Source organism: Cydia fagiglandana, chromosome 19 (genome assembly GCF_963556715.1).
Source record: "Cydia fagiglandana chromosome 19, ilCydFagi1.1, whole genome shotgun sequence".
Lineage (NCBI taxonomy): Eukaryota > Metazoa > Arthropoda > Insecta > Lepidoptera > Tortricidae > Cydia > Cydia fagiglandana.
The window spans coordinates 2,825,489-2,853,345 of NC_085950.1; the positions used below are offsets into that span (position 1 = coordinate 2,825,489).

Sequence of the window (27,857 nt, forward strand, 5' to 3'; positions counted from 1 at the left end):
CATAAACTCTGGCTATATAGATTAAGTCTTCTAAGACAGATGTCACATTTACATATGGTTCACCTCTCTTGTAATCTTCGAGCAACACCGGCTTCCGACACGTCGGCTTGTAATCGTTTGCCTGTGCGGATGCATAATATATTTGGAATTACTTTAATATGGTATTTCATTGAGTAGTCCACGGAATACCCAACATGGTAGCAGTTAGTTACACTTTTAACTGTCCATCGGTAAACGGGGTATACCTTATTACAAAAGGCATAAGGTCTAGTCCACCGATAGACGTTAAGGATGTTGCTGCCTGTACGTAATAGGCACGTATACACCGGTATACACATAATTTAAGTTTTTTGCTCAATAGGTAGGTACCTACCTTGGGTAGGTAGGTTAAATTTGTATGTGTGCGACTTGCAACAAGATAATAAAAGAGTTAAATTTTAAATTAAGTACCTATTTATTTGAACTTTTAAATATCACTTTGATCCAAAGATTCATTGATTGGGTATATCAGAGGTGTAAAGTCTAAATACAGTCATATCTGATCATCAGATATATCTGAATGGCCGAGGTGCTCAAAAATATCTGAATAGGCACTCTTGCGCAGGCACTCTATGGCAAGAGGCATGTTCAGATGTTTGTGAGGCCGCTCTGATATATTCAGGGCGACTGTACGGAGCCGTAACTCTAGTTGACAAAAATCGTGTCGTTTGAAAATTCAGTTACCTAAGTACCTATCATAAAATACTTGGGGCACGATTTTTTCCAATAGGAACTTTAATTACATTTTGTGAAATCAATGAATCTTTGATTTGATTTGAGCATTTTTTTTGGAAACTTAACTGCCACCCGTCTTAACATTCGTAATCCGATATTCTAAACTTATCTCATATTAGTTGTCGTTTACATTTGGCAATGTTCCTAACCTACTACGATGTGTTAATTTATTCATTATATTTTAAATTAATAATTAAATAATTATTAACTAACCACAGTAGATATCCCAGTGCTCGGTACTGTCAGTGTCAACTACTATATCATCAAAGAGCATATTATCACTACGTTATATTATCACTAGCTGTTGCCCGCGACTTCGTCCGCGTGGAATCTTATCTTCAACATTTTACATCTTTAGTACTTATAATTATCATATCCAAGCAATGTTGAAATTAAGGAAATTAAGTACTTTTCTTTTTTAGCAAGTTGTATGAAGTTTTAAGTCAAGTGGATTTTGATGTTGGTTGCTAAAATTACTTTTCTTGTATTCTGATAATAGGTACCTACCTATGCCCTTATACAAAGATTCAAGTTCCGCATTCCGCACTCACAAAATATCTGATCTCCATACAAACTTTCAACCCCTATCTCACCACCTTGGGGGATGATTTTCAAAAATGCTTGAATTAGTTTTCATGTTTTTTAATTTATTACTTTTTTTTGCATAAAGTTAAAGTTCCTAGCTTAAAATTAAATTTACACCCCAAGACGAATTTTCATCCCCTTTTTAGCCCCCTTAGGGACTGAATTTCCATAAACGTTGCAATTACTTTTTTTTGTAATCGGCTATTATGTCTTTCTAAGAAGTTTTAAAGCATTTGTAATGGATTCAAACTTTGAACCCCATTTTAACCCTGTTAGGGGATGAATTTTACAAATCGCTGAAATCACTTTTATTGTCTTCTAATAATATCCCCAAATACAAAGATTCAAATCCCGAGCTCGAAAAAATGGATGATATCCATACAAACTTTCAACCCCGTTTTGACCATCATAGGGATGAATTTTCAAAAACGCTGAAATTGGTTTTCTTGTATTTTAATAATATATCTTTTGAGGAAGTTTCAAATTCGTAGCTAAAAAGAAAACTTTAACCCCATACAAACTTTCACCCCCTTTTTAACCCTGTTAGGGGATGAATTTTACAAAACGCTGAAATTACTTTTATTGTCTTCTATTAATATCCCCAAATACAAAGATTCAAGTCCCACACTCGAAAAAATGTTTGATATCCATACAAATTTTCAACCCCTTTTTCACCACCTTAGGTGTTGAATTTTCAAACACGCTGAAATTAGTTTTCTTGTATTTTAATAATATATCTTTTAAGGAAGTTTCAAATTCGTAGCTTAAAAGAAAACTTTAACGCCATACAAACTTTCATCCCCTTTTTAACCCTGTTAGGGGATGAATTTTACAAAACGCTGAAATCACTTTTATTTTCTTCTATTAATATCCCCAAATACAAAGATTCAAGTCCCGCGCTCGAAAAATTTTTTGATATCCATACAAACTTTCAACCCCTTTTTCACCACCTTGGGGGATGAATTTTCTAAAACGCTGAAATTAGTTTTCTGGTATTTGAATTTGATACTTTTTTACAAAGTTTCAAGTTCCTAGCTTAAAATAAAATTTGCACTCGAAGACGAACTTTCATCCCCTTTTTAACCCCCTTAGGGGTTGAATTTCCAAAAACGTTGCAATCACTTTTTTTTGTAATCGGCTATTATGCCTTTCTACGAAGTTTCAAAGCATTTGTAATGGATTAAAATTTTCAACCCCTTTTTCACCCTGTTAGGGGATGAATTTTACAAAACGCTGAAATTACTTTTCCTGTCTTCTAATAATATCCCTAAATACAAAGATTCAAGTCCACCACTTGAAATTTTTTTTGATATCCATACAAACTTTCAACCCCTTTTTCACCACCTTAGGGGATGAATTTTCAAAAACGCTGAAATTAGTTTTCTTGTATTTTAATAATATATCTTTTGACGAAGTTTCAAATTCCTAGCTTAAAAGAAAACTTTAACCCCATACAAACTTTCATCCCCTTTTTAACCCCCTTAGGGGTTGAATTTCTCAAAATCGCTTCTTATCTCTTGTACACTTTATAAATGCAATCTGGTGTGCAAATTTCAACTTTCTGGCTTTTGTAGTTTCGGCTCTGCGTTGATGAATCAGTCAGTCAGTCAGTCAGTCAGTCAGTCAGTCAGGACACTTGCATTTATATATATAGATTAAGTTCAAAAACTTGTGTCTTTAAATACATATATACATACAAACATGAACGCTGAAAACAATTCACTCTTTTTGTTTGGGCAGTCGTGTAAAAATAGAGACTCTACATCGAGCACTGAGACGTTAAGGTACCTTAAATTATTGATAATAAAAAAAAGCAAATCCCCTTTCCCTTGGACGTTTTCTTATCCCTTCTCCACAAAGACTCCTTCAAAATGCTTTTCTAATCACATATACAACATCCTCTTGATTAATCTACGCATTCAGGTATAGATCTCAGTCTGATTTCCCAAATTGATATCACTGAGCCTCCTCCAAGCAGCATATTCAGGCAACAATCCATTTTTCCCCAAATAAAACGGGTATCCTTTACTAGTAGACACGTAAAATATCCCATGCTTCCTCTTATCCACATTCAGACCCAACACATTGGTCACTAAAGGTCTACCATAGCATTCAGAGTCTCTCGCCTGCTGAATACTATCACATTTTAATCCTATGAACTTCCCAGGATGCTTTAGTGCTGATAGCCAAAGTCCTAACACTCTGAAATGGCTGCACGTCGTCGCACAAGGGAACATAGTTATCTCCGAAGGCTGGTATTCTCCCCCATTGATATAGAAGTCCACATGCCCCATTCTACTCGCCATTCCGTATCCATCTATATTCGTATGGATAACCTCTACAAAATCCGCGTTGGAAGCATCTAAACGATCGTCAGGTTTCAAATCTCTAAAGCAAGGTCCTGAAGGTTCTAGAGCAGTGATCTTGGAGATATTTCTTCCGGTGGCGAGCTGGTAGTTTCTAGCGATATAGCTGACGGTCTGGCCTCCTAGACTGAAGCCTAGGAGCTCTAATGTGGATGGGTTCAAGCCGGCGTTTGTCAGTTGGATGAGGATTTCGGAGACGTGTTTGCCGACAGGTCGCATAAGGCGGCTAGCCCTATAAAGGAAAAATAAGTTTATTGACGATTTTAAAGAGCCCAATCCTAATGAGGTGGCTTTGTTTCACATTTTACATAAAATTTTAATTGAACTTGTAAAAATTATAGCAATAAATGGTGGTCATGGAAATAAACCATTGCACAAAGTACAAACAGCAGGACCTTATTACAAAAGGCATAAGGTCCACCGACGTACAGTTAACAGTGTGGGCGATGGTATCAACCGGCTATGTAAATTAATGGTTTGATAGATTAATAAGTAGTTGATGTAAAGGCGATCGTGGGTTATGGGGACATAAACATAAGTGGGTTGAAAAACCTATGGTGAAAGGTTGTGCAATAAAAGTAGAATTACAGGTATGGGCCTCATAAGAATGATCAAGGCCATACATAGGGCTATCGAAAGGGCTAAGTTAGGAACATCGTATCAAGATCGTCCAGCAATGGAGTAGGTATGGAGTTCCTTTGTATGTGGTTGGAGCTCCTTAATAATTTGGTAAGTAGACGGATTTTGGAAAGAGAAGAGACCTGATAGACAGGGTACACATTAACTACTTACAAGTAATAGTAGTAGTAGTAGTAGTAGTAGTGGCAAACTGCTGCTGGGTTTTCATCAGGATTATTTTCGAAAGCCATGGAAACCTTAGGAAACGACTCGGTACTTTTTCGCTCTTATTGCGCAGACATAAAGCTTTTTCCTATCGGATTTTGCCGATTCCGCGTCGACATATTTGGTGGAACCCTTAGTGTTTTTCATAGAAATTCCTTGCAATCTAGGAAACTTACAAGTAATAGTGAACAGTGGCGAACCGCTGGTTGTCCAGCAGGATGACGTTGTACCCTCTCGCCTCGTACTCGTTGGCGAACAGGCTGGAGATGGCGAGGAGCAGGGTCTTCGGAACTTACAAGTAATAGTGTACGGTGGCGAGAACCGCTGGTTGTCGAGTAGGATGACGTTGTACTCTCTCGCCTCGTACTCGTTGGCGAACAGGCTGGAGATGGCGAGCATCAGGATCTTCAGAACTTACAAGTAATAGTGTACGGTGGCGAACCGCTGGTTGTCCAGTAGGATGACGTTGTACCCTCTTGCCTCGTACTCGTTGGCGAACATGCTCGAGATGGGGAAGTTCGTGCTGTCCAGGTACCCGATAGCGAGGAGCAGGGTCTTCCTGGAACGAGAAGAATATTTTGGGTTCATCCACAAATTACGTCACAGCAAAAGGGGGAGGGGGACCATGCAAAGTGTGACCAGTACGTAAAAGACCTATCTTTTTCGTATGAAGCGAGGGGGGGAGGTATAAAAAAAAAACAAAATTTTGTGTGATGTGTAAATGGACGACCCCTTTTCTATGACGGCTGATCGGTGATCATGTGTGGTGCTTTCCATAAATTCCATAGAAAACGAAGCGCCGGAGTTTCCGGCCCAGACTAGCGTAAGTCATCCTTTATTCGACAACAATAAAATCGGTCCAGACTATAAAAAACTGGACAAGTGCGAGTCGGACTCGCCCACCGAGGGTTCCGCACTTTTTAGGATTTGTTGTTATAGCAGCAACAAAAATACATCATCTGTGAAAATTTCAACTGTCTAGCTATCACGGTTCATGAGATACAACCTAGTGACAGATAGACGGATGGAGTCTTTGTAATAAGTAATAGGGTCCCGTTTTACCCTTTGGGTACGGAACCCTACTGACCTGTTAAAGTCTATCCTAGGGTCACTGGCGATGTGTTTCGCGCTCCAATAGGTGTATCTCTTGCGGGTCCGGCCGAGACCTTGCACGATGAAGAGCAGGTGCCGCAGCTGGCTGCGCGGGATGGAGGCTGGCTTGGAGGACCCCGGACCTTGGAACACAATCGGGTACATGTATGACAAAGTTGATAAAAAAACGTTGCAAGACGCATCTTACAGTAAGCGAACAACTCGCGAAAGCGACGGGACGCGGCGCGGTGCGGCGGGCCCAAGGCGTTCGCATTCGCAACGAGATCGCCCGCGTTGGACACTTCTATAGGTGGTCGTTTCTCAAAAAGTTGGCACCGCCAGGTTAAAATTTATGTTTTTCAAAAATTTTGCATTTTCGCATTTTTTTTTATTGGGATCGTTAAAAGGCAACTTAAGCTATTAGAAAATGTGGAAGGGAAGCAATTCCTTCAATTAGTTTAGAAGATATAGGCGTTAGAAATTCAGGTGAATGATATCAAGGGCAGGTGAAAGATATTTTGTCTCCAGGTTATCGATAGTAGAAGCAGGTTATCGAGAAATAAGTACAAATTCCAATGAAAATATTGACAGGTTATCGAGAGGCGTCATTAACCTGTGTCCGTTGCCGTTAACCTGGTTTCTTGTCATCATTCACCTGTAATGAGTGTCATCCACCTGTCCACCACATCATTTCAATGCCTTCTAAAAATAATCGAAAAATGTGTCATCTTCGATAAAAAGGGAACTTATTGTCCACCACGATGATTAAAATTTTGGATTCTGACCCACCTCACCTTCGATTCGATTCCCAATTTAACAACAAGTTTCTGTGAATAAGTAAACATTCAATCTTGCTGTCTATTCACCCTGGCAGTACCTAGTGGAACTCAGGTTTGGTGCAACATAGACACACGCTGTTTTGGTCATCCAACACGTCTTGATGAACACTTGGAAGTGCAGTACCCAAGATAGAGCTGATGCTGAGCCCTCGCAGTACCTACTGGAACTCAGGTTTGATGCAACATAGACATACGCTGTTTTGGTCAGTCGACACGTCTTGATAAGGACTTGGGAGGGCAGTACCCAAGATAGAGCTGATGCTGAACCCTCACAGTACCTAGTGGAACTCAGGTTTGGTGCAACATAGACACACGCTGTTTTGGTCATTCGACACGTCTTGATGAGGACTTGGGAGAGCAGTACCCAAGATAGAGCTGATGCTGAACCCTCGCAGTACCTAGTGGAACTCAGGTTTGGTGCAACATAGACACACGCTGTTTTGGTCATTCGACACGTCTTGATGAGGACTTGGGAGAGCAGTACCCAAGATAGAGCTGATGCTGAACCCTCGCAGCACCTAGTGGAACTCAGGTTTGGTGCAACATAGACACACGCTGTTTTGGTCATCCAACACGTCTTGATGAACACTTGGAAAAGTGGTTACTAAGATAGAGCTGATGCTGAACCCTCGCAGTACCTAGTGGAACTCAGGTTTGGTGCAACATAGACACACGCTGTTTTGGTCATTCGACACGTCTTGATGAGGACTTGGGAAAGCAGTACCCAAGATAGAGCTGATGATGAACCCTCGCAGTACCTACTGGAACTTAGGTTTGATGCAACATAGACACATGCTGTTTTGGTCATTCGACACGTCTTGATGAGCACTTGGGAAAGCAGTACCCAAGATAGAGCTGATGATGAACCCTCGCAGTACCTAGTGGAACTCAGGTTTGGTGCAACATAGACACACGCTGTTTTGGTCATTCGACACGTCTTGATGAGGACTTGGGAGAGCAGTACCCAAGATAGAGCTGATGCTGAACCCTCGCAGCACCTAGTGGAACTCAGGTTTGGTGCAACATAGACACACGCTGTTTTGGTCATCCAACACGTCTTGATGAACACTTGGAAAAGTGGTTACTAAGATAGAGCTGATGCTGAAACCTCGCAGTACCTAGTGGAACTCAGGTTTGGTGCAACGTAGACACACGCTATTTTGGTCATTCGACACGTCCTGATGAGCACTTGGGAAAGCAGTACCCAAGATAGAGCTGATGCTGAACCCTCGCAGTACCTACTGGAACTCAGGTTTGATGCAACATAGACACATGCTGTTTTGGTCATTCGACACGTCTTGATGAGCACTTGGGAGCGCAGTACCCAAGATAGAGCTGATGTTGAACCCTCGCAGTACCTAGTGGAACTCAGGTTTAGTGCAAGGTCAGGTCAGGTTAGGTCCGGGTTCAGGTTCAGATAAGAGCCGGGATCCAGGTCCAGGTCCGACTCCGGGTTTGAGTCTAGGTCCGGGTCCGAGTCATAGTCCGGGTCCGAGTCCGGGCCCGAGTCTGGGTCCGGGTCCCAGCCCCAGTCCCAATCCAAGTCAAAATCTAAATCGCCAAACGTGTACTATGCATCGTTGAAGAGTTCTGTTCTAATCATCATCAGCAGTTCCACTTCATCAAATGCGACAGTTTTTAATGAAAATGCTTGATTTTCTGATGAAAATCCAAAAGTCACTATACGCATGCCTTTAAGATTTGAGGAGTTCCCTCGATTCCTCATGGATCCCATCATCAGAACTCGAGATTGACAAAAATGCAGCTTATAAACTTATCTTGCTTAGCAAACATAACGAAGAGGACAAATCGCCAAACGTGAACTATGCGTCGTTGAAGAGTTCCGTTCTGATCTTCATCAGCAGTTCCACTTCATCCATTGTCACTTTTGTGAATGTATATGCTTGATTTGTAAATAAAAACACAAAAATCACTATATGTATGCCTTTAAGATTTGAGGAGTTCATCAGAACTGGGTTTTGACAAGAACGGGACTAATCTGCATATACTTATACTTTTTACAAAACATTTTAATATATGTCTAAAACTAAAAGCCCTCATAAGGTACCTTTTCCCGTGGGACGTCACAAATCTAGTTTGAGTATATGTAACGTGGATTTTAAATAATTATCGATCACCTGTCATATGGCAGGTGAATGACGCTTCGTTCACCTGCCATTGCATCATTCACCTGACTTTTTTGGACAGGTTAACGAGACTTAAGACAAAAGTACAAAAATTTCAATAATATGCAGCTTTAACAGACAGGATAGTTTTTATTCCTAAATTAACACACAAAAGCGATATAACCGCTATATAATTATATAGTTACAAGTATTAGTTGTGGTATCAGTGACATTAACCTGCCGCAAAATCTCATCCACCTGGCAGTTTTAGCCAGGTGGACGATATGCAGGTGATGGGGAAAATGGCAGTTATATCGCGAATACACAAAATGTATTAGCTTGATGAACTCCATACTTAGGCATGTAAAACTAAACTATTGTTTACGTTACATATCTTGATAGTAATGCGATAGGTTACATAATTAGCAAGATATCGACTCCAGGATAAAGAGTACTTACCCATTACAAACTCCAATTTCCGATACTTTGTCGTTTGTGTTTTATTTGCGAAGCACAATAACCACGTCTTCGTCCTACCAGGTGATAGCTGATGAGTGACGGCTTCAGCTCGTCCGGAGTGAGACGGGAAAGGTGCGGTGGGGGTTATACAATCGTCGTGAACGTGACGCGCCAGGTGACTGTTAAGAATTGCCTTGGACAAACTTTGAAGCCGAATAACTTAAAATATAAGTATAATCTTCTGATAAACGCGGCCTAAAAGCTCTATAACTTTGGGATATCCCAAAGTAGGTATAGGTATTTAAGGAAACTAATTGTATTTTTATTTTACTTTTTTCGTAAAAAGTAATTAAGTAATAGCATTGCTGAATTTATTAATTAAATTTACCAAACAATTGAACTATGACATCCTATCAATTTCGAGGGACCTTAGAATCTGTAAACCGAGCTTTGCTCGGAAATCATGTAAAAACTCAAAAATTTACATTTTCCTAGATATAAGACCTAGCCAGATGGTTTTTCACCCCCGAAAACCCTCATTATGTAAACAGGCTCTAAGTGCACACGCCCGTAGCGGCCCTATCATATAAAAATAAATCATCGATTATCTCCAAAATGCTAATTAGGACTTAGGTAAGCTAATTGTAATACCGGTTTCTTTGGGAAAATTATTTAAATTAAGCTCAGGAATGCACCGTTGGAATAATTGGCATAGTATAAAGGCATAATTTGTTTGCTATCTTAATTTTCGCTGAAGGATCGAACAAGCAACATTTCATCCTACCAAGTGTGTCTTATGAATGAAAACTTTTCTAAAGGTTATTTAAGTGTCACCGGTGTGTTACCGCTACACTACATTCAAACGGCGCGACGTAATTTCATTCATCATTATATCATTTGCCATGAATCAGAACCGATTATAGGTGGCGTCACTGGCGTCTGAACTGGGGGCGAACGCGAACCACGCTCGTCGTGTTGCCTCTCGGTCGCACTTGTAAATTAGTACGTAAGTGTGACAGAAAGTATAATATTGTTATGCGATAGTAATACTTTAAAAGTTAAGGATATATGTTAATAAAATACGGTAATGCCGTTAAATTAAGTTAATATTTTGTGTGGTTTTCATAGCTCGGAACATCAGTACCTCGCGTTGGGACACGGCAGGTTAACGGATAAACGTAGTTACAATATTTTTTTTTGTAATCAATATTTATTAAATCTTTTTCAAAGTATTAGGCCTCTGTGTAAAAGTCTCTCTTAATATGTATTAATTTTTTATATATAAAAATAGTACATAACGAAAAAAAAGTTCTAACATAAACCTATTTACAGGTGGCGGTGCCAACTTTTTGAGAAACGACCAGGTAAGTATCAAAGGATTGATTCACAATCGGGTATGTATGACAAAGTTGATAAAAAACGGGTTGCACTCCGGGAGGGCCGGCAGAAGTGAAAACTCAATGACATTGTAATTCAAAATATTAATAACAGCGCCATCTAGTGCAAATGTCTGCAGCACTATGTATAATTGAGGTTAACGCCATCTAGCGCTATTTCGTCGCATTACTTGAACCGCTAAGCACATCACTGTGAGTACTACAGTTATATTAGTACCAGTTTGAGGGAAACTCAATAGATGGCACTTAAATCAAAAAAGAAAAACTCAATGACATTGTAAAGCCCCCTCCAGACAATGCGCGTGAATCGCGGGCGAAGCCGCGAACGCGAGTGTGGAGTCGATTTCGCTGTCTGCGAAATTCGACACGACACTCGCGTTCGCGGCTTCGCGCCGCGATTCGCGCACGAGTCTGGAGGGGGCTTAACAGTGTCCGTCACACATGACGTCACGTCTTGCGCTCTCGCGAGTGTAACATTTTTTCCCCATCACAAAAAGTGCACAGCGCCGCTAAAGAAGTTTTCACTTCAAAAATAATAATAAAATAAGCCTTACGTCCCACTGCTGGGCACAGGCCTCCTCTCATGCGCGAGTAGGGTTGCCATACGTCCGGTTTTGTCCGGACATGTCCGGATTTTTGACCCTTTGTCCGGATTGCGGCCGGACTTGGCATGTGTCCGGATTTTTAGGAATGACCTTATAAAAATAATTTTTAAGAAAAAAAAACCGACTTCCATGGGGGCCGATGAAAGATTATTGTAGATGGTACACTATGTAGAAAAGGAGGTAAAACCACCCACTTTTCTACTAGCATTTCGCTTCTGTATAATGGCTCCTCTACAGGATGGGCCAACGCCGGCCACTCCAAGGGACGCAGCCATGCGGTAGAATGAGATAGCAATATCACTTGCTCCCTCTAACGCATAAATGCGTCCCTTGGAGTGGCCGGCGTTGGCCCATCGTGAAGAGGAGCCATGAGGGTCGTAGTTATAGCCTAACCTAACCCACTCCTCAGATAGCAGTTCGGTTCTGTGCGGATCGCATTTCGAACCTAATCAAACCCACTTTTCAAGTAGCATTTCGTTTCTGTAAGGCTCGCAGTTCTAACCTAACCTAATCCTTGTTCGGTTCTGTGAGGATCGCAGTTCAAACCTAACCTAACCCACTTAATGGCGCATGCCGTGCGGTGTACGGGGGTTTAAGCGGGAGGGGCTAGTAAGATTGGCATCATCGTACTTTATGCCTACATAAATTTTATGGTAGGTAATCATAGTTGTTTATTTAGTTAAGGTATCATAGTGGTTTTCTGGGTCAAGGTCCGGGTCCGAGTCCGGGTCCGAGTCCGGGTCCGTGTCCGGGTCCGAGACCGGGTCCGAGTCCGGATCCGAGTCCGGATCCCAGTCCGGTTCCGAGTCAGGGTCCGAATCCGGATCCGAGTCCAGGTCTGGGTCCGAACCGGATCCGGGTATGAGTCCGAGTCCGGGTCCCAGTCCAAGTCAAAATCGAAATTCGTAATCACCAAACGTGTACCATGCGTCATTGAAGAGTTCTGTTCTGGTCATCATCAGCAGTTCCACTTAATCAAATGCGACAGTTTTAAATGTAAATGCTTGATTTTATGATGAAAATACAAAAAAATCTATACGTATGCCTTTAATATTTGAGGAGTTCCCTCGATTCCTTATGGATCCCATCATCAGAACTCGAGCTTGACAAAAATGTGGCTTAAAAACTTAACTTGCTTAACGAACATAACGAAAAGGAAAAATCGCCAAACGTGAACTATGCGTCGTTTAAGAGTTCTGTTCTGATCATCATCAGCAGTTCCACTTCATCAAATGCAACAGTTTTTAATGAAAATGCTTGATTTTCTGATGTAAATACAAAAATCTTTATACGCATGCCTCTAAGATTTGAGGCGAGTTCTCTCGATTCCTCATGGATCCCATCATCAGAACTCGAGCTTGACAAAAATGTGGCTTAAAAACTTAACTTGCTTAACAAACATAACGACGAGGACAAATCGCCAACCGTGAACTATGCGTCGTTGAAGAGTTCTGTTCTGATCATCATCAGCAGTTCCACTTCATCAAATGCAACAGTTTTTAATGAAAATGCTTGATTTTCTGATGTAAATACAAAAATCTCTATACGCATGCCTTTAAGATTTGAGGAGTTCCCTTGATTCCTCATGGATCCCATCATCAGAACTCGAGCTTGACAAAAATGTGGCTTAAAAACTTAACTTGCTTAACAAACATAACGACGAGGACAAATCGCCAACCGTGAACTATGCGTCGTTGAAGAGTTCCGTTCTGATCATCATCAGCAGTTCCACTTCATTAAATGTCACTTTTTTGGGTGTATATGCTTGATTTGTTGATAAAAACCCAAAAATCACTATATGTATGCCTTTAAGATTTGAGGAGTTCCCTCGATTCCTCATGGATCCCATCATCAGAACTGGGTTTTGACAAAAACGGGACCAATCTGTATGCATATACATTCAATCAAAAAAAGAATTTTCAAAATCGATCTAGTAATGACGGAGATATGGAGTAACAAACATAAAAAAAAAAATAAAAAAAAAAATAAAAAAAATAAAAAAACATACAACCGAATTGATAACCTCCTTCTTTGAGATTTGGAAGTCGGTTAATAAAATGCGCGCCCGCGGAGGAGTCTACGGGATCGGGCGAAGGGAAAGGGAAAAGTAGATCCACGATACAGTACACCACAGAGAGCAGCGCGCCGCCGGGGCGTCGTTCAAGCTACGCCAAATCTCTGCTACAAGAAATGTCCGGATTTTTAGGGTGATGTCCGGATTTTTATCAGGACATTTAATTCTACCATATGGCAACTCTATGCGCGAGACGGCTAGCCCAATGCAGATTGATAAATGATAATTTTTAAGAAAAAAAAACCGACTTCTATGGGGCCCGGTGAAAGATTATGGTAGATGGTGCACTATGTAGAAAAGGAGGTAAAACCAGTACTTTCTAGTAGCATTTCGTTTCCGTAAGGGTCGTAGTTCTAGCCTAACCTAACCCACTTCTCTGATAGCAGTTCGGTTCTGTGAGGATCGCAGTTCGAACCTAATCAAACCCACTTTTCTAGTAGCATTTCGTTTCTGTAAGACTCGCAGTTCTAACAAAACCTAACCCACTTTTGTTCGGTTCTGTGAGGATCGCAGTTCAAATCTAACCTAACCCACTTAACGGCGCATGCGGTGCGGTGTACGGGAGTTTGAGCGGGAGGGGTTTGGCATCATCATACCCACATTTTATGGTAGGTAATCATAGTGGCTTATTTAGTTTAGGTATCATGGTTTTCCGGGTCAAGGTCCGGATCTCTGAGTCAGAGTCGGGTCCGAGTCCCGGTCCAAGTCCGGGTCCGGGTCCGGGTCCGGGTCCGGGTCCGGGTCCGAGTCCGGGTCCGAGTCCGGGTCCGAGTCCGGGTCCGAGTCCGGGTCCGAGTCCGGGCCCGAGTCCGAGTCCGAGTCCCAGTCCAAGTCAAAATCGAAATTCGAAATCACCAAACATGTACTATGCGTCGTTGAAGAGTTCTGTTCTGATCATCATCAGCAGTTCCACTTCATCAAATGCGACAGTTTTTAATGTAAATGCTTGATTTTATGATGAAAATACAAAAAATTATATACGTATGCCTTTAAGATTTGAGGAGTTCCCTAGATTCCTTATGGATCCCATCATCAGAACTCGAGCTTGACAGAAATGTGGCTTAAAAACTAAACTTGCTTAACAAACATAACGAAGAGGACAAATCGCCAAACGTGAACTATGCGTCGTTGAAGAGTTCCGTTCTGATCATCATCAGCAGTTCCACTTCATCAAATGCGACAGTTTTTAATGAAAATGCTTGATTTTCTGATGAAAATGCAAAAATCTCTATACGCATGCCTTTAAAATTTGAGGAGTTCCCTCGATTTCTCATGGATCCCATCATCAGAACTCAAGCTTGACAAAATTGTGGCTTAAAAACTTAACTTGCTTAACAAACATAACGAAGAGGACAAATCGCCAAAGGTGAACTATGCGTCGTTGAAGAATTCCGTTCTGATCATCATCAGCAGTTCCACTTCATCAAATGTCACGTTTTTGAATGTATATGCTTGATTTGTTGATAAATACACAAAAATCACCATATGTATGCCTTTAAGATTTGAGGAGTTCCGTCGATTCCTCATGGATCCCATCATCAGAACTGGATTTTGACAAAAACGGGACCAATCTGTATGCATATACATACAATCAAAAAAATAATTTTCAAAATCGGTCCAGTAATGACGGAGATATGGAGTAACAAACATAAAAAATAAAAAAAATAAAAAATATAAAAAAATAAAAATAAAAAATAAAAAACATACAACCGAATTGATAACCTCCTCCTTTGGGATTTGGAAGTCGGTTAAAAAATATATGATACTTAATTGAATACTTTTTCTACTGGCAAATTGGTTCGCCAGACTATAACTACGCTCATGGGCAAATTTAGAGGAACGCAAATAACGCAATCCCATTATTCATAATATTTAGTGTCTGGCACGTATTTAAGATATATCAGAGCGGCCGAGGTGTAAAAAAATATCTGAACACTTTATAAACTCCTTGATAATAGAGGAGTGTTCAGATATTTGTGAGCACTCCGGCAGCTCCTATATATCTGTTAGCGACTCTATAACTACAATGTAGCTTTCCAGCTATAAAATAGATAGCTGTCTAATTTAATTCATTATGTTATAAACTGCTCTAGAAAGCATTATAAACACTTTACGTCATATAAATTGTTGTAAGTGCCACATAATGTCCGCTATCACGTACCATCGCCCACACTGTTAACTATTACAACGTTGGACCTTATTACAAAAAGCATAAGGTGTACCTATTAGCTAGGGTTCTAAGTGACAAAAACAGGTCGAACCTTTTTTTTCTTGATTAAAGCATGAAACTTGGCACAGTTGTTCCTTATATCAAACCAAGCCGATTTCGATCGGTAGCCCGAAGGAGCCCCCCCTCTGGGGCCGGAGAGGGGGGGGGTCAAAGTACCGCTCGCCCGGCTTCATTCTTAAAATTCTAACAGGCCCCGTTTAGCTAATAGGTCATATTTGGTATCAATTTCGGATAAATCAATAACGTAGAATTCATTTCTGGTATAAAAAATTAGCAATTTGTAGAAAAAAATAAAAAAAAACTCAAAATATCTAATTTTTCAAGTTTAATTTTTGTTTCTTATTTATTGTCAGAATTAAACTGCCTGGTTTTTCTACATTGAAAAAATATGATGATAAAGCCTATTTAATGCAGATTTTAAAAACATAACTTTTACATATCTTCATTAAGAGGAAATTGCATAAAAAAAAACTTATATCGTCTCGCGCCGGTGAATATCTTTTTACCGACATCGGAATCGATATAGACAACATCCGAAGTACACACTCTGGAGACCGATTAAAAGTATTGTTTATTGTTGTAGATAGATAAAGATAGAAAAGCGTACAAATATTTTCTTATGTGTCGTTCAGTGAAAAAAGGGACCTTGGAAAAAATTATCACAGAGCCTCGCGTTTGTATAGAAGCATACTCGTAGGTATTTAGTTTTCACGCCACTGTTCGGAAATGTAGCAATAGATGGTCTAAAACCAAGCTGGAAAGTAGGCAATAGCTGTAGCACCTGAACCACCACTACTACAATGTTTCATTGTTATCATCATCTGTCATTGGTGACAGTTCGCTACAGCAATGAGTATCATTTAAAACATAAAAAAACAATAAAAGGTCTTTTTTTGCGCAACTTTTTCCTTCAAAAATATAATTAGGTTATTTATAGAACCAATTTCTTGTTTAAAAAAAAAAAGAAATGATAAAACCATTCACTTCATTTTTTTTTAACAATTATCCATTCAGTTCACGCTTAAGGCGTTTTTGACTTTTGTAGCTGTTTGTGGTTTTTTTAGCAAAAACGCTTCTAATTTTAGAGTCGGTTTGAAGCAAATAACAGAAAAACGCCTCTTAAAAGTGGTAAAAAAAGTAAAAAAGGCGGGATCTGAAAATACTTACTGAATTGGATAGTGTATATTGTGTTTGACTAAAAAATATAAGAAACGCGTATCTACGCTCGCTATAAAAATGAGTTCTTCTAGTGAAGAAAATGATATTCTTAAGCTGACGCCTACCGAAATTCAAGAGACAGTACAGGCAGTGGCTAGTAATTTGCTACCAGAGAAATCGCGGGCTAGTACTTATAGTTATGTAAATGTTTTCTTATTTCCTCGCAGTAGTCGTGAAAAGCACTATGTAATGCCTCGGCCGGAAACGCTAAAGATGGACTCGTATTATTCGAGGGCCTCCACTAACGTGTCGGCCCTCGAACTCACTCGTCCATCTTTTAGCGGTTTTCCGTCCTCTCCTACAATGTACTATAGTGCCAACCACTCCATGGACTCCATGGTCGCTGTTCTCAATAGGGGATATTACTGCAATGTTCTGCCGCCAAAGTGCAGCACTACCGACTCTAGTAAATTCATAAACTAACTTATACATACTGTACCTTAAACTGTTTTTTGACAAGTTTTCACAGACAATAAAATATGTCATTGATGCATCAAGGCGGTTTGTTAACCAGGGCCTATCGGTAAAAGCGAAAATCGAAATTAAGTTATCTGCCTCTTTATCGAATATGCAAGAGTGATAGAGGGATTAGACAACGAAACTTCGATTTTCTTGTTTCGCGGCAGACCCCCAGATTGTTAGTGATTGACAGATAGTGGTAGTGGCGCTACCTACGCAGAGTTTTGCGTAATATTCCCTATTAATAAGAAGTAAACTATAAGTATTATTTAATCTGCTTACTTATTACATTATACCACACTTTAATGTTGCGTCTTGTGTATTAATGCAATTCCTTCCCCCGACACATGAATGGATACATTTCATAATTCACGTATATATGTCAGTTTCAACCATATTCTGGCCACAGCAGGGTTGTCAGAACAGTTTGGAAACAGTCATCTGCTCCTTGCTTCCATTCCCAAGAAGACGGACTGAGCAAGTTTGACGACGAACTAATGTCTGATCCCAAACATCAACCACACGGTACACTGCGCGTAATGAGGCATTTATACGGCTCCCTTTTGAACAGGTATAACATTATACAACTCTTCATTTCAATATCCCGGTGTAACTTGTCTTCTTCAATATTGCACTTATTACCGAACATATAATATCTCATTTTAGTATTTTAGGGGAATGCTTTTAGCCACCGCTATTGCTCCATCTTGTAAGAGCTTGGATCCTTGTAGTAGCATGGCTGAACTCTGAACAGGTTCCATGTTTCGAACTCACTTTTTCTACCCTTTCAGCTGAATGCTCGAAACAGGGGTAAGACTTCAACTCTTTTAGGGTAAATAAAAGAGTTTATTTAAGTAGCTTACAGAATAGATAATTTTATTGGCTTAAAAATAGAATTCCCTGGCCTATTGTGGATGCAATGGAGTGACATGTGATATAATTGAGTTTTCCACTGTGTCAACGTGAGCCCACAAATCCTGTAGTTGGGGAAATATTCGTAGGCATGAATCTAGTCTAGCTGCTATAACTACATCGTCTATGTCTACTGTGCTTATCAATACCTTGCAATGACTGTTTTACAGCATCTGCAACTAGGGCCATCATATGAAATGAATCGGACTCTTCATGATTCTTGGAGTATTCGGAATCTCACGAGGAACATTACTTATAACATGTTTCTCTACACAATTTCGCGATGGCATAAATAAGGACTTATAACTCTTCGAAGTTTTGTCAACACAGTGTCTAAAAATGATTTACCTAGTGCTAAAGAAATGAGTTTCACTAAAATATCAGTGGTTATAAGTGAAGCTTATCATCATGGTAAATTTAACTCTTATATCTATCGGGCTCTGAAACACCAGGAGTCTTACTCGTATTCCAAGCATTCTGTCGATCGACCTTGTAATACTGTAAGCTCAATAAGACTTGTGATAATAAGACTAGATGATATATATATATGATAATATGTATTTGATAAATACACTCAAAACATCCATAGGTAATTCAGGAACAAGCTTTCACGATAAACACAAATATATGCCTTCTAGGATTTGAACCGGGTTCCCCATTTAATATATGGTGTATAAAAGTGAGATCTAAGCATATACCCTTTTTAGCTTGGCCGATACAAGGATTCAAGCTCCTACAGGATAGAGCAATATCAGTAAATCTAATAAATAACATTCGCCAAAAGTTTATTATAACTTCATATGATGATATGTGAAATAGCCTTGTAAAGTGAATACCTTACTGATAAAGCCGTTGCTAAATAATAATAAAAATGCCTGAAATAATTCTTTACTTGAATAGACTATTGAAACAGAAGCAGCCTTATCAGGATAGAATTATATGTTTGGGGCTTGGGGGCAGACGTTAGTTCCTCTTTAAACTTGCTCAGTCTGTCTTCTTGGGAATGGAAGCAAGGAGCAGATGACTGTTTCCAAACTGTTCTGACAACCCTGCTGTGGCCAGAATATGGTTGAAACTGACATATATTATATACGTGAATGATGAAATGTACGCATTCATGTGCCGGGGGAAGGAATTGTTTTTTTAATACACAAGTCGCAAAATTAAAGTGTGGTATAATGTAATAAAAATATTTAATAATACTTACAGTTTACTTCTTATTCATTGAGAATAGCGACCATGGAGTCCATGGAGTGGTTTACACTAATTAAATACGAGTATGCTTCTATACAAACGCGAGGCTCTATGATAATGTATTCCTAGGTCCCTTTTTTTACTGAACGACACATAAAAAATAGTATTTGTACACTTTTCTATCTTTATAATAGGATCTATAAAGGATCTACAACAACAAACAATACATTTAATCGGTCTCCAGAGTGTGTACTTCGGATGTTGTCCATAACGATGCCGATGTCGGTAAAAAGATATTCACCGCGCGAGACGATATAAGATTTTTTTTATGCAATTTTCTTTTAATAAAGGTAAGGACAAGTTACGTTTTTAAAATCTGCATTAAATAGGCTTTATTGTCATATTTTTTATATGTAGAAAAACCAGGCAGTTTAATTTTGATACTAAATAAAAAATAAATATTACACTTGAAAAATTAGATTTTTAAATTTTTTTTTAATTTTTTTCTACAAATTGCAATTTTTTTATATCAGAAATGAATTCTACGTTATTGATTTATCCGAAATTGATACCAAATATGACCTATTAGCTTAACGGGGCCTGCTAGAATTTTAAGAATGAAGCCGGGCGGAGCGGTACTTTGACCCCCCCTCTCGGGCCCCAGAGGGGGGGCTCCTTCGGGCTACCGATCGAAATCGGCTTTATTTGATATAAGGAACAACTGTGCCAAGTTTCATGCTTTAATCAAGAAAAAAAAGGTGTTTGCACTTAACATCCTCACTATATGTACAGTTGACAGTGTAGGTGATGGTACTGACACTACATTGTGTTGCTATCATTATCACCATTCATAATTAGGTATTTACCTAGGTCTGCTGTATTTTTACTTAAGACGAAACAGGAGCTGAGTTTGAAATATTTTAGGTAAATATACCTACCCGTCGCTAACGGAAGCGGCTCCTAAAACTAGCGCGATAAGAACAAGGCGAAAAATCCTGCGTAAAAATCTCAAAAATCGAGGTTTCGTACTCGACTGTTTCCTCCTCCAAAACTTAACCAATCGTAATTAAATTTGGAAATCTAAATGATTATGGAATTATCTGTGTCGGATCGTTTTGCTTTTTTGGCTAATTGATATCAGTTTTGAATACTACGCCTCTCATTGCGGCATAGTCAATGAGGTCATTTTGAGGTCCGACACAGATATTGACAATATTAATCTGTATTGAAAAAATCATTGCTCTAGCATCAAAACCCACGGAGGAAACAGTCGAGTACGTTTGTATGAAGAAATGACCACTCCTGTTGGCTCTTAAGAAGAAACATGGACGAATGTGGGCGACCGCTTCTCCATACAAACGTGCTCCCATGCTGCCCCCTACAGTTCATGCACGTTCCCTATACGAAACACACATTTTGACGGGGTTGTCAACCTTTTTTGCGATGACGTTTTTTTCCACGCTTTTTCTTAGAATTTAAAAGGTATCTCGGCATTTTGGAGGGGTTATTATCAACCTTCTTTGCGATGACATTTTTTACAAACACGCTTTTTTTTAGGGTTTCGTACCCAAAGGGTAAAATGGGACCCTACTTACTACTAAGACTCCGCTATCCGTCCGTCTGTCACCAGGCTGTATCTCACGAACCGTGATAGCTAGACAGTTGAAATTTTCACAGATGATGTATTTCTGTTGCCGCTATAACAACAAATACTAAAAACAGAATAAAATAAAGATCGAAGTGGGGCTCCCATACAACAAACGTGATTTTTGACCGAAGTTAAGCAACGTCAACTTATCCCTTTCAGGGATCTCTTCCAGATCATGTAGGATGTTTTTCAGATTATGTAGGTGATGGTGATTTTTAGGGTTCCGTAGCCAAATGGCAAAAAACGGAACCCTTATAGATTCGTCATGTCTGTCTGGCTGTCTGTCTGTCTGTCTGTCCGTCCGTATGTCACAGCCACTTTTTTCCGAATCCATAAGAACTATACTGTTGAAACTTGGTAAATAGATGTATTCTGTGAACCGCATTAATTAAGATTTTCACACAAAAATAGAAAAAAAAGAATTAATTTTGGGGGTCCCCCATACTTAGAACTGAAACATAAATTTTTTTTTCATCAAACCCATACGTGTGGGGTATCTATGGATAGGTCTTCAAAAATGATATTGAGGTTTCTAATATCATTTTTTTCTAAACTGAATAGTTTGCGCGAGAGACACTTCCAAAGTGGTAAAATGTGTGTCCCCCCCCCCCCCTGTAACTTATAAAATAAGAGAATGATAAAACTAAAAAAAATATATGATATACATTACCATGCAAACTTCCACCGAAAATTGGTTTGAACGAGATCTAGTAAGTAGTTTTTTTTAATCGTTATAAATCGTAAACCGCAATTTTATTATGTTACTTGCTGCTGCGGAACCCTTCATGGGCGAGTCCGACTCGCACTTGGCCGCTTTTTGAGGTAGGTACTTAATGACAAATGTCAGGATTGTAACCGTAGCCGGGATAGTATTCGTTTCTCACTAAATGTATGTGATTCTTCTATTCTGATTGGAACACTTAATTATATAGTAGATATGTATAGTATATTGTATACTCAATTATTGTCTACTCGTAACTCTGTCTTGTCTTTGACTACAATCGACAATAAACATGTAACAATACCTACTTATAAGGCATACTCACAGTATTCAATTTATACTTACCACAAATAAAGTTTTTCAATTTAATTATATTACACAGTCAATTTACCTAATCTTTGTAGTTTTGCCTTTGTTATGATATAGGAGGCAAACAAGCAGACGAATCGTCTGATAGTAAGCGGTTAACTTCGCCCATGGTCCCCATGGACACTCGCAGTGCCAGAGAATAAGTAATAGAAATTGAATTCGAATATACCTAATAATTACATAGAAACTCTGTATCAAAAGATAACTGTGATCGACATTTTTTTAATTCATTTTCTAGTTTTTCGTGCATGGCGAAAATCTCCGTCAAATAAATCATTAAATTACTTCAAATAGGTACCGTTAACATTCTTATCATCCTTAATAGTTATTAATATCACAGTGTTGGCCGAAACGTTAAAGTAATTAACCTTTATTGGCCATTAACCATTATGAATTAGTTTGACGACCGGTCTGGCCTAGTGGGTAGTGACCCTGCCTGTGAAGCCGATGGTCCTGGGTTCGAATCCCAGTAAGGGCATTTATTTGTGTGAAGACACAGATATTTGTTCCTGAGTCATGGTTGTTTTCTATGTATTTAAGTATTATATATATAGTTGTCTGAGCACCCACAACACAATAAGCCTTCTTGAGCTTACTGTGACTTACTTTCTTGAGCTTACGACTTAGTCAATCTGTGTAAGAATTTCCTAATAAAAAAAACTGTAAACGTCCGTTTCGGTTTACGGTTTAATTTATAAAGGTTAAGAGGGTTATTAATTGCAATTAACGTTCGGCCAACATTGATTAATCAAAGGCTTTTTATCTTTAACAGACGTTTATGAATAACGCCTCAAAGTGTGGAGGAGGCATAAAAGGAATGCAAAATACATGGGAAGTGGAATAAAAAGTAGTTTCCTATTACGTGTGTTGGGTGAGATTACGTTTGCACTTAATTTCTCGCGTCCTGTTGATGCAAGTACGAGTACACTGCGCAAGGATGCACACTTCTGGAATGTTACTACCAACTATGTGTGACGTTCCACGGCAAAGGGTACCTTATGACGGCTGGCGCTTATTACGTCACATAGCGCCGCAATAATATTGGAGCGGCATTAATAATAGCATAAGCGCCAAGCGCCATAAGATACCTTTACCCGTGGGACGTCACATGTAACTCCGTATAAGATAAGTAAAGTGTAAGGAAAAAACGTGCCTCGGAATATCAAGAAAAAGTTATACTCAAGTAGATGGGGCCACACCTTTGGCCTATACTCGACTAGATGGCGTTGATATTTAACAATTTTAACACGTCATATTAGTGAAAGAACATGGGTTAAAAGCAATAAGGTGTTCTAAAAAAAATCATTTATCCATATATATATATTTATACATTTTTTGATATTTTATTTTTATACATTTTTACTTTTAGTTTTAATTCTGTGTCGGTAGATGGCAGTAAATTTACTGTGACTGGTTGACTACAGAGTTTACTATGACGATAACCCTCTATACTTTATATTTTCTTTGTTACTACTAATTGACTACAAATTTTACTTTGACAATACGCCTCTATACATATTTTTTTTATAAGAGAGTAATTTTATTTAATAACATTTTTACAACTTTATAACAAATCACTAAAACTTATAAATAAAAAATTTGCCCTAAGTCATGGTCCGTAGGTAGGGTGCCCAGAAGGCTAGCCGCATTGCCCCGCTGGATGGCAATGCTGATCCTTTGGGCAAAATATAGGCCAGCCCTCTGGTCACCGGAGGCCTCTATGAGGCGCTTTGATAACTCCCCATAGAGGCGACGCGCGCTAGGTCCCCACGGCCCCAAGGTTTCCACACCAAACGCCGCAAATATATAGCTACTACCTAGTGTGACATATTTGCGGCGTTTGAGGCTTTCGGCCGAGGATGCGGCCGCACCAGCGCCAACTTTGGTGCCTGGAATATGGGACGGCGCCAGGGTATCAACGCACGTAGCGTCCCAGACAAGTGGCCGTCCCATACTCCAAGGCACCAGCGTCATTCCGTCAGGCCTCTTGCCATCGACCCTGGCCAGACCGTTGGGCTCGAGGACCGCCGGTACCTTGGCACTGACAAGGGCCCTTCGGATGACGTCGTTGAGGCTGGCGTGGCGGGGGATCCTTCCAGCGCTACGGCTGCATGAGAGGCCGTGGTGGCCCAGATTATCCACCATAATTCCGCATTGGCACCGGTGGGGTATGTTTGTTGATGCCCCTATTCTTAAACATGTGGCCAAACGGAATGTAGTATTATCCAGCAATGTGCCCACAGTTGTGGATGGTAGTGTCTGTAACCACAGACCCGACTCCCATTCCGCAGTGGCAAGAAGACGAGCGCGATCTGTCGGACTAAGTGCCGAATCTAGGAGACGGTTCCTAGTTAGACGGCAGAGAGGCTCGTCCCACTGCCTCTGCGAACATGGGTTGACAGGCGGGTCTGTGTTAGGACATGTTAAATGCCATACGTTCTTGGCCTCGGTACAGTGCGAAGCCTCCAGGGCCCCAAGGGAAGGGGCTAAAATTTTCCCGATGAGGTTTTGAGCACCGTGTACCGAAGCCAAGAAAGCGGGTAGCGCCACGCTGGAAATTTTGCGGATGCCCAGGCCGCCCAACCTAATGGGTAGGCTAGCCTGGGTCCATGTTCTTTCGCCAAAAGAAATGTTGAAAATGGTGGTGAGTGTTTCTAAAACTAAGTTGTCCAAGTTTGATAACAAAGAAGGGTGTTTCCAAAGGTGTGATCCGCGGAGAATGTAAGTAAATTTTGGGACGAATAAACAATGTTTAATGATACAATACGCCGAATGTATATTAATTTTGATCAGACGATGTGAGGATGCCTTAAAATTTTGAATTTTTGTATCTATGAAATTTTCAAAAGATTGGTCCAAGATGGGACAACCAAGGAGGTGAAGCGTTTCTTTTGTAATAATTTTGATTCCAGGAGCTAGTTGTTCAAACTGTTCTATTGTTCTTTCCTTGTTTGGGCAAGAGTCTGTAACAAAGAGTTCGCATTTCGAGAAGTTAAGAGATAAGCCAATGATACTGAGGTCTGTTTTTAATTTTTCTAAATCACCGAGAACTGAAAACGCTTCACCACCTAGGGTCCCGTCATCAAGGTACCATAAATTCAATTTTGACTTTAGGTTTTTAATTATGGGATGGATGGCTAGGCTGAAAATTGCTGGGCCGAGCGGGTCGCCTTGTTGACATCCTACGGATGAAGCCAAGAGGTTAGATTGGTATAACAATTTAGAAGGGGAACTATAACACTGCCAAAGAAAATTATAAGTAGCCGGGATTTTATCTTTGATTTGGGTCAACAAGGCGCCCCGGTCTACTGAATTAAATGCGTTGGAGATATCCACCTTCAGAAGAACCTCTCCTGTCTGATGTTCTATATAGGTTCGCACAGCGTGGACAGCGGCTTCGCAGCCGCTCTTGGAACCGAAACCAAGCTGCACAGGCTGTAATTCTGAGCTAAGTTCCTTGAGGATGGAGTGACAAGCAATTTTTGCAGTGAGGCGGCGCAAGGTAGTGCCAACTGCAATGGGCCGAATACCGCCGTCCTTTTTAGTTAAGGCGCAAAGGTTGGCTCCGTACAGAACGCCTGTAATCTCTGGAGGGACCAGACCAGCCAGCATGGTATTTACAAGGGCCGTCAAGTCCTTCAAGAGACTTTCCTTGGTGTCACCACAGCCACAGTACAGGAGGTCTTTGAGGTGCTGTGGTGACAAACCGTCGAGGCCTCCTGCGGAACCATTAGGAAACGACATTATGGCTGCGAAAACATCATCGGTGGATGCACGCAGACTGGGATCGTTGGGCTGCGGGGGATCAGGAAGAAGAAGGTTCGGGTCTGAGGGTGGATGTTTAGCAAGTAAGGCTGCGAGGGTATCAGAATTGGCCGGGGCCACTGCATCGTCAGAAAACAAAAGGCGGGCGGCGCCTTTGATATCACCATCGGAGATCTTGCATTCTACTTTTTTGAATATATTATCGCTTGAGCGCTTAGAACCATCAGCGGCGGGATAATTTGAAAAATCACAGCTGCAATTATCTTTAATAATTTTCGTGAGTGACTTGGTATTCTGATCCGGTTTTATGTGCAGCACTCTAGAGGTAAATGTTAGTAAATTTTCCCAGCTGTGAATGGAATTTTTTGAGACTATTGATTTGATTGTTTCACTAAGAAATTTGGCGACGGACACGCGCGCACCGCGCGGTATGCGCTTTAGGACCGGGCGTGTGTTTTTTAGATCGCTTAGAATTTGCCAGAAAGGTACATCTGAGTTAGATGACTGGGAATCGGGACTGGCTACAGCGTTAGGTTGAAATGGTGTAGAAGGTGTAGGCTGGCTGAGGCTTTGTTTATGTTTTTTGCCGATGTGAATACTGAGGCCTCTAGGGCCTTTAAAAAAGCTCGGTTCTATACATTCAGGGCAACGAACAAGGTTCTCTGGCAATGCAGTGGGTGGAGTAGGGCAAGATAGGCTTGAAAGGGGCATCAACAAAGGACTGGTTTTAAAAGTGAAAAAATAAACTACTTACAATAAAATTAAACTAAATAATAAAACTAACAGTACTTATAACAAAAGGCGTAAAAGTGTAAAGGATATAAATAATTATAAAGATGATAGGTGTCCTGGCGCGAGCCCCAGCTCAACGGGTAAGGACACTGGGGGGCTTCCTCTCTCTATGTGCAGGACTTCCTTGTGGCTGTACGTCTTAGATACTCCTGATAATCCATTGGTTAGTGTAGTGCGAGCAATTACTTATGGGATCCACAAAATACACTGTTTGCACAAAGGACACTAGAGCGTAGTAAGGTTAACATATATAAATGATTCAATACACTCAACAATTCATTACAATTGGTATTATTTTGTTGTGATTTTGGCTCTGACGTCTGTCATTTTGAACCAAATCCGCTGCCTCCTCGTTGCGCCGAATTTTAATGGAAATAACTGCAGTTACGACCCGTAAATATTAGTATTGTATTTTATAAGTCAAAATTTATTTACTACTAATTGCCAAAATGCATTAACTTTACTACTATTTTTTATCACGATATGGTATCTAATGGGTATAGCTGGTCAAGCAAATCTTATCAGTAAAAAAAGGCACGATATTAAAATTTTCTATGGGACGATATCCCTTCGCGAATACATTTTTCAAATATGCCGCCTTTTTCTACTGACGAAACCTGCTTGACCAAGTATAAATATTCATTATTCATGGCCTGCCTCATCGCATTCAGGCCATAAACTTACAAAAAAAAAACAAGAATTAGACACTGTTCGTAGGATTGAGAAGTACCTATGCTGGCGCCATCTGTAACACGTCTCTACTTGCAAATCTCATACTCGTTACAACATTTGATAAACGCGCCAAATTGAAATAACATAATTAACTAAAGTACCTACAAAAAGTAATGGGAAAAATGTTGGGAACCCCTGATTTATTCGAGTTACATATCAAAATTGCATATTATTTAGGTAAGTATTTAAGTATATTTAACGTACTTGTCAAATGCCGATTCGCTATTCGGAGATCGGTGATCGGTATAATATCGCTATTTCTTGAATTATTGACTAAAATACTAATTATAAAATTCATATTTTTTGGTCACCTCACCAGTAACGAAAAAAAAAACATACAAACAGCCATGAAGCCTTTTGGATACCCCTCTTCCGCCCTCCGATCCATTTTGACACAGAAACACAAACTGACAAGAACTATACACACACAAACTTTCATTTTCAAAACTGTCACATCACTACTCCCTAAAATCTAAAAAAGAACGAATCCGCGGCTTCATATTACAAAATTAAAAGTAAACATTTATTTTTATTTTTAATAAGGCTATGACCGTTCGTTCAGCCAGTTTGAATCGAACTGAGCTAGGTTAGTTACAAGTTTTGAGCATAAGTAGGCGACTGGATTACAACATTCGTTGGGAAATCTCGGGACAAGAT

At 39.9% G+C, this 27,857-nt stretch overlaps 1 protein-coding gene across 1 annotated transcript; it reads right to left on the minus strand.

Annotated features, from left to right (window-relative positions):
* Positions 1-435: 435 nt before the first annotated feature.
* LOC134673877 (pancreatic lipase-related protein 2-like) lies at positions 436-27,785 on the minus strand. The gene is made up of 4 exons (XM_063531932.1): positions 27,540-27,785; positions 5,656-5,803; positions 4,987-5,127; positions 436-3,957 (listed from the first exon to the last, which is right to left on the minus strand). The coding sequence occupies exons 1-4, from the start codon at positions 27,637-27,639 to the stop codon at positions 3,279-3,281; spliced, it is 1,068 nt and encodes a 355-aa protein (XP_063388002.1). The 5' UTR covers positions 27,640-27,785; the 3' UTR covers positions 436-3,278.
* Between the last annotated feature and the right edge of the window lie 72 nt (positions 27,786-27,857).

Coding starts and splice junctions, on each gene's coding strand:
- LOC134673877 (XM_063531932.1), bottom strand. CDS start 27,639: ATGAAAGTTTGTGTGTGTATAGTTCTTGTCAGTTTGTGTTTCTGTGTC. Junction 5,804..27,539: donor AAAAGGCTTCATGGCTGTTT/GTATGTTTTTTT, acceptor TTGTGTTCCAAG/GTCCGGGGTCCTCCAAGCCA. Junction 3,958..4,986: donor GCCACCGTACACTATTACTT/GTAAGTTCTGAA, acceptor TTTCCTTTATAG/GGCTAGCCGCCTTATGCGAC.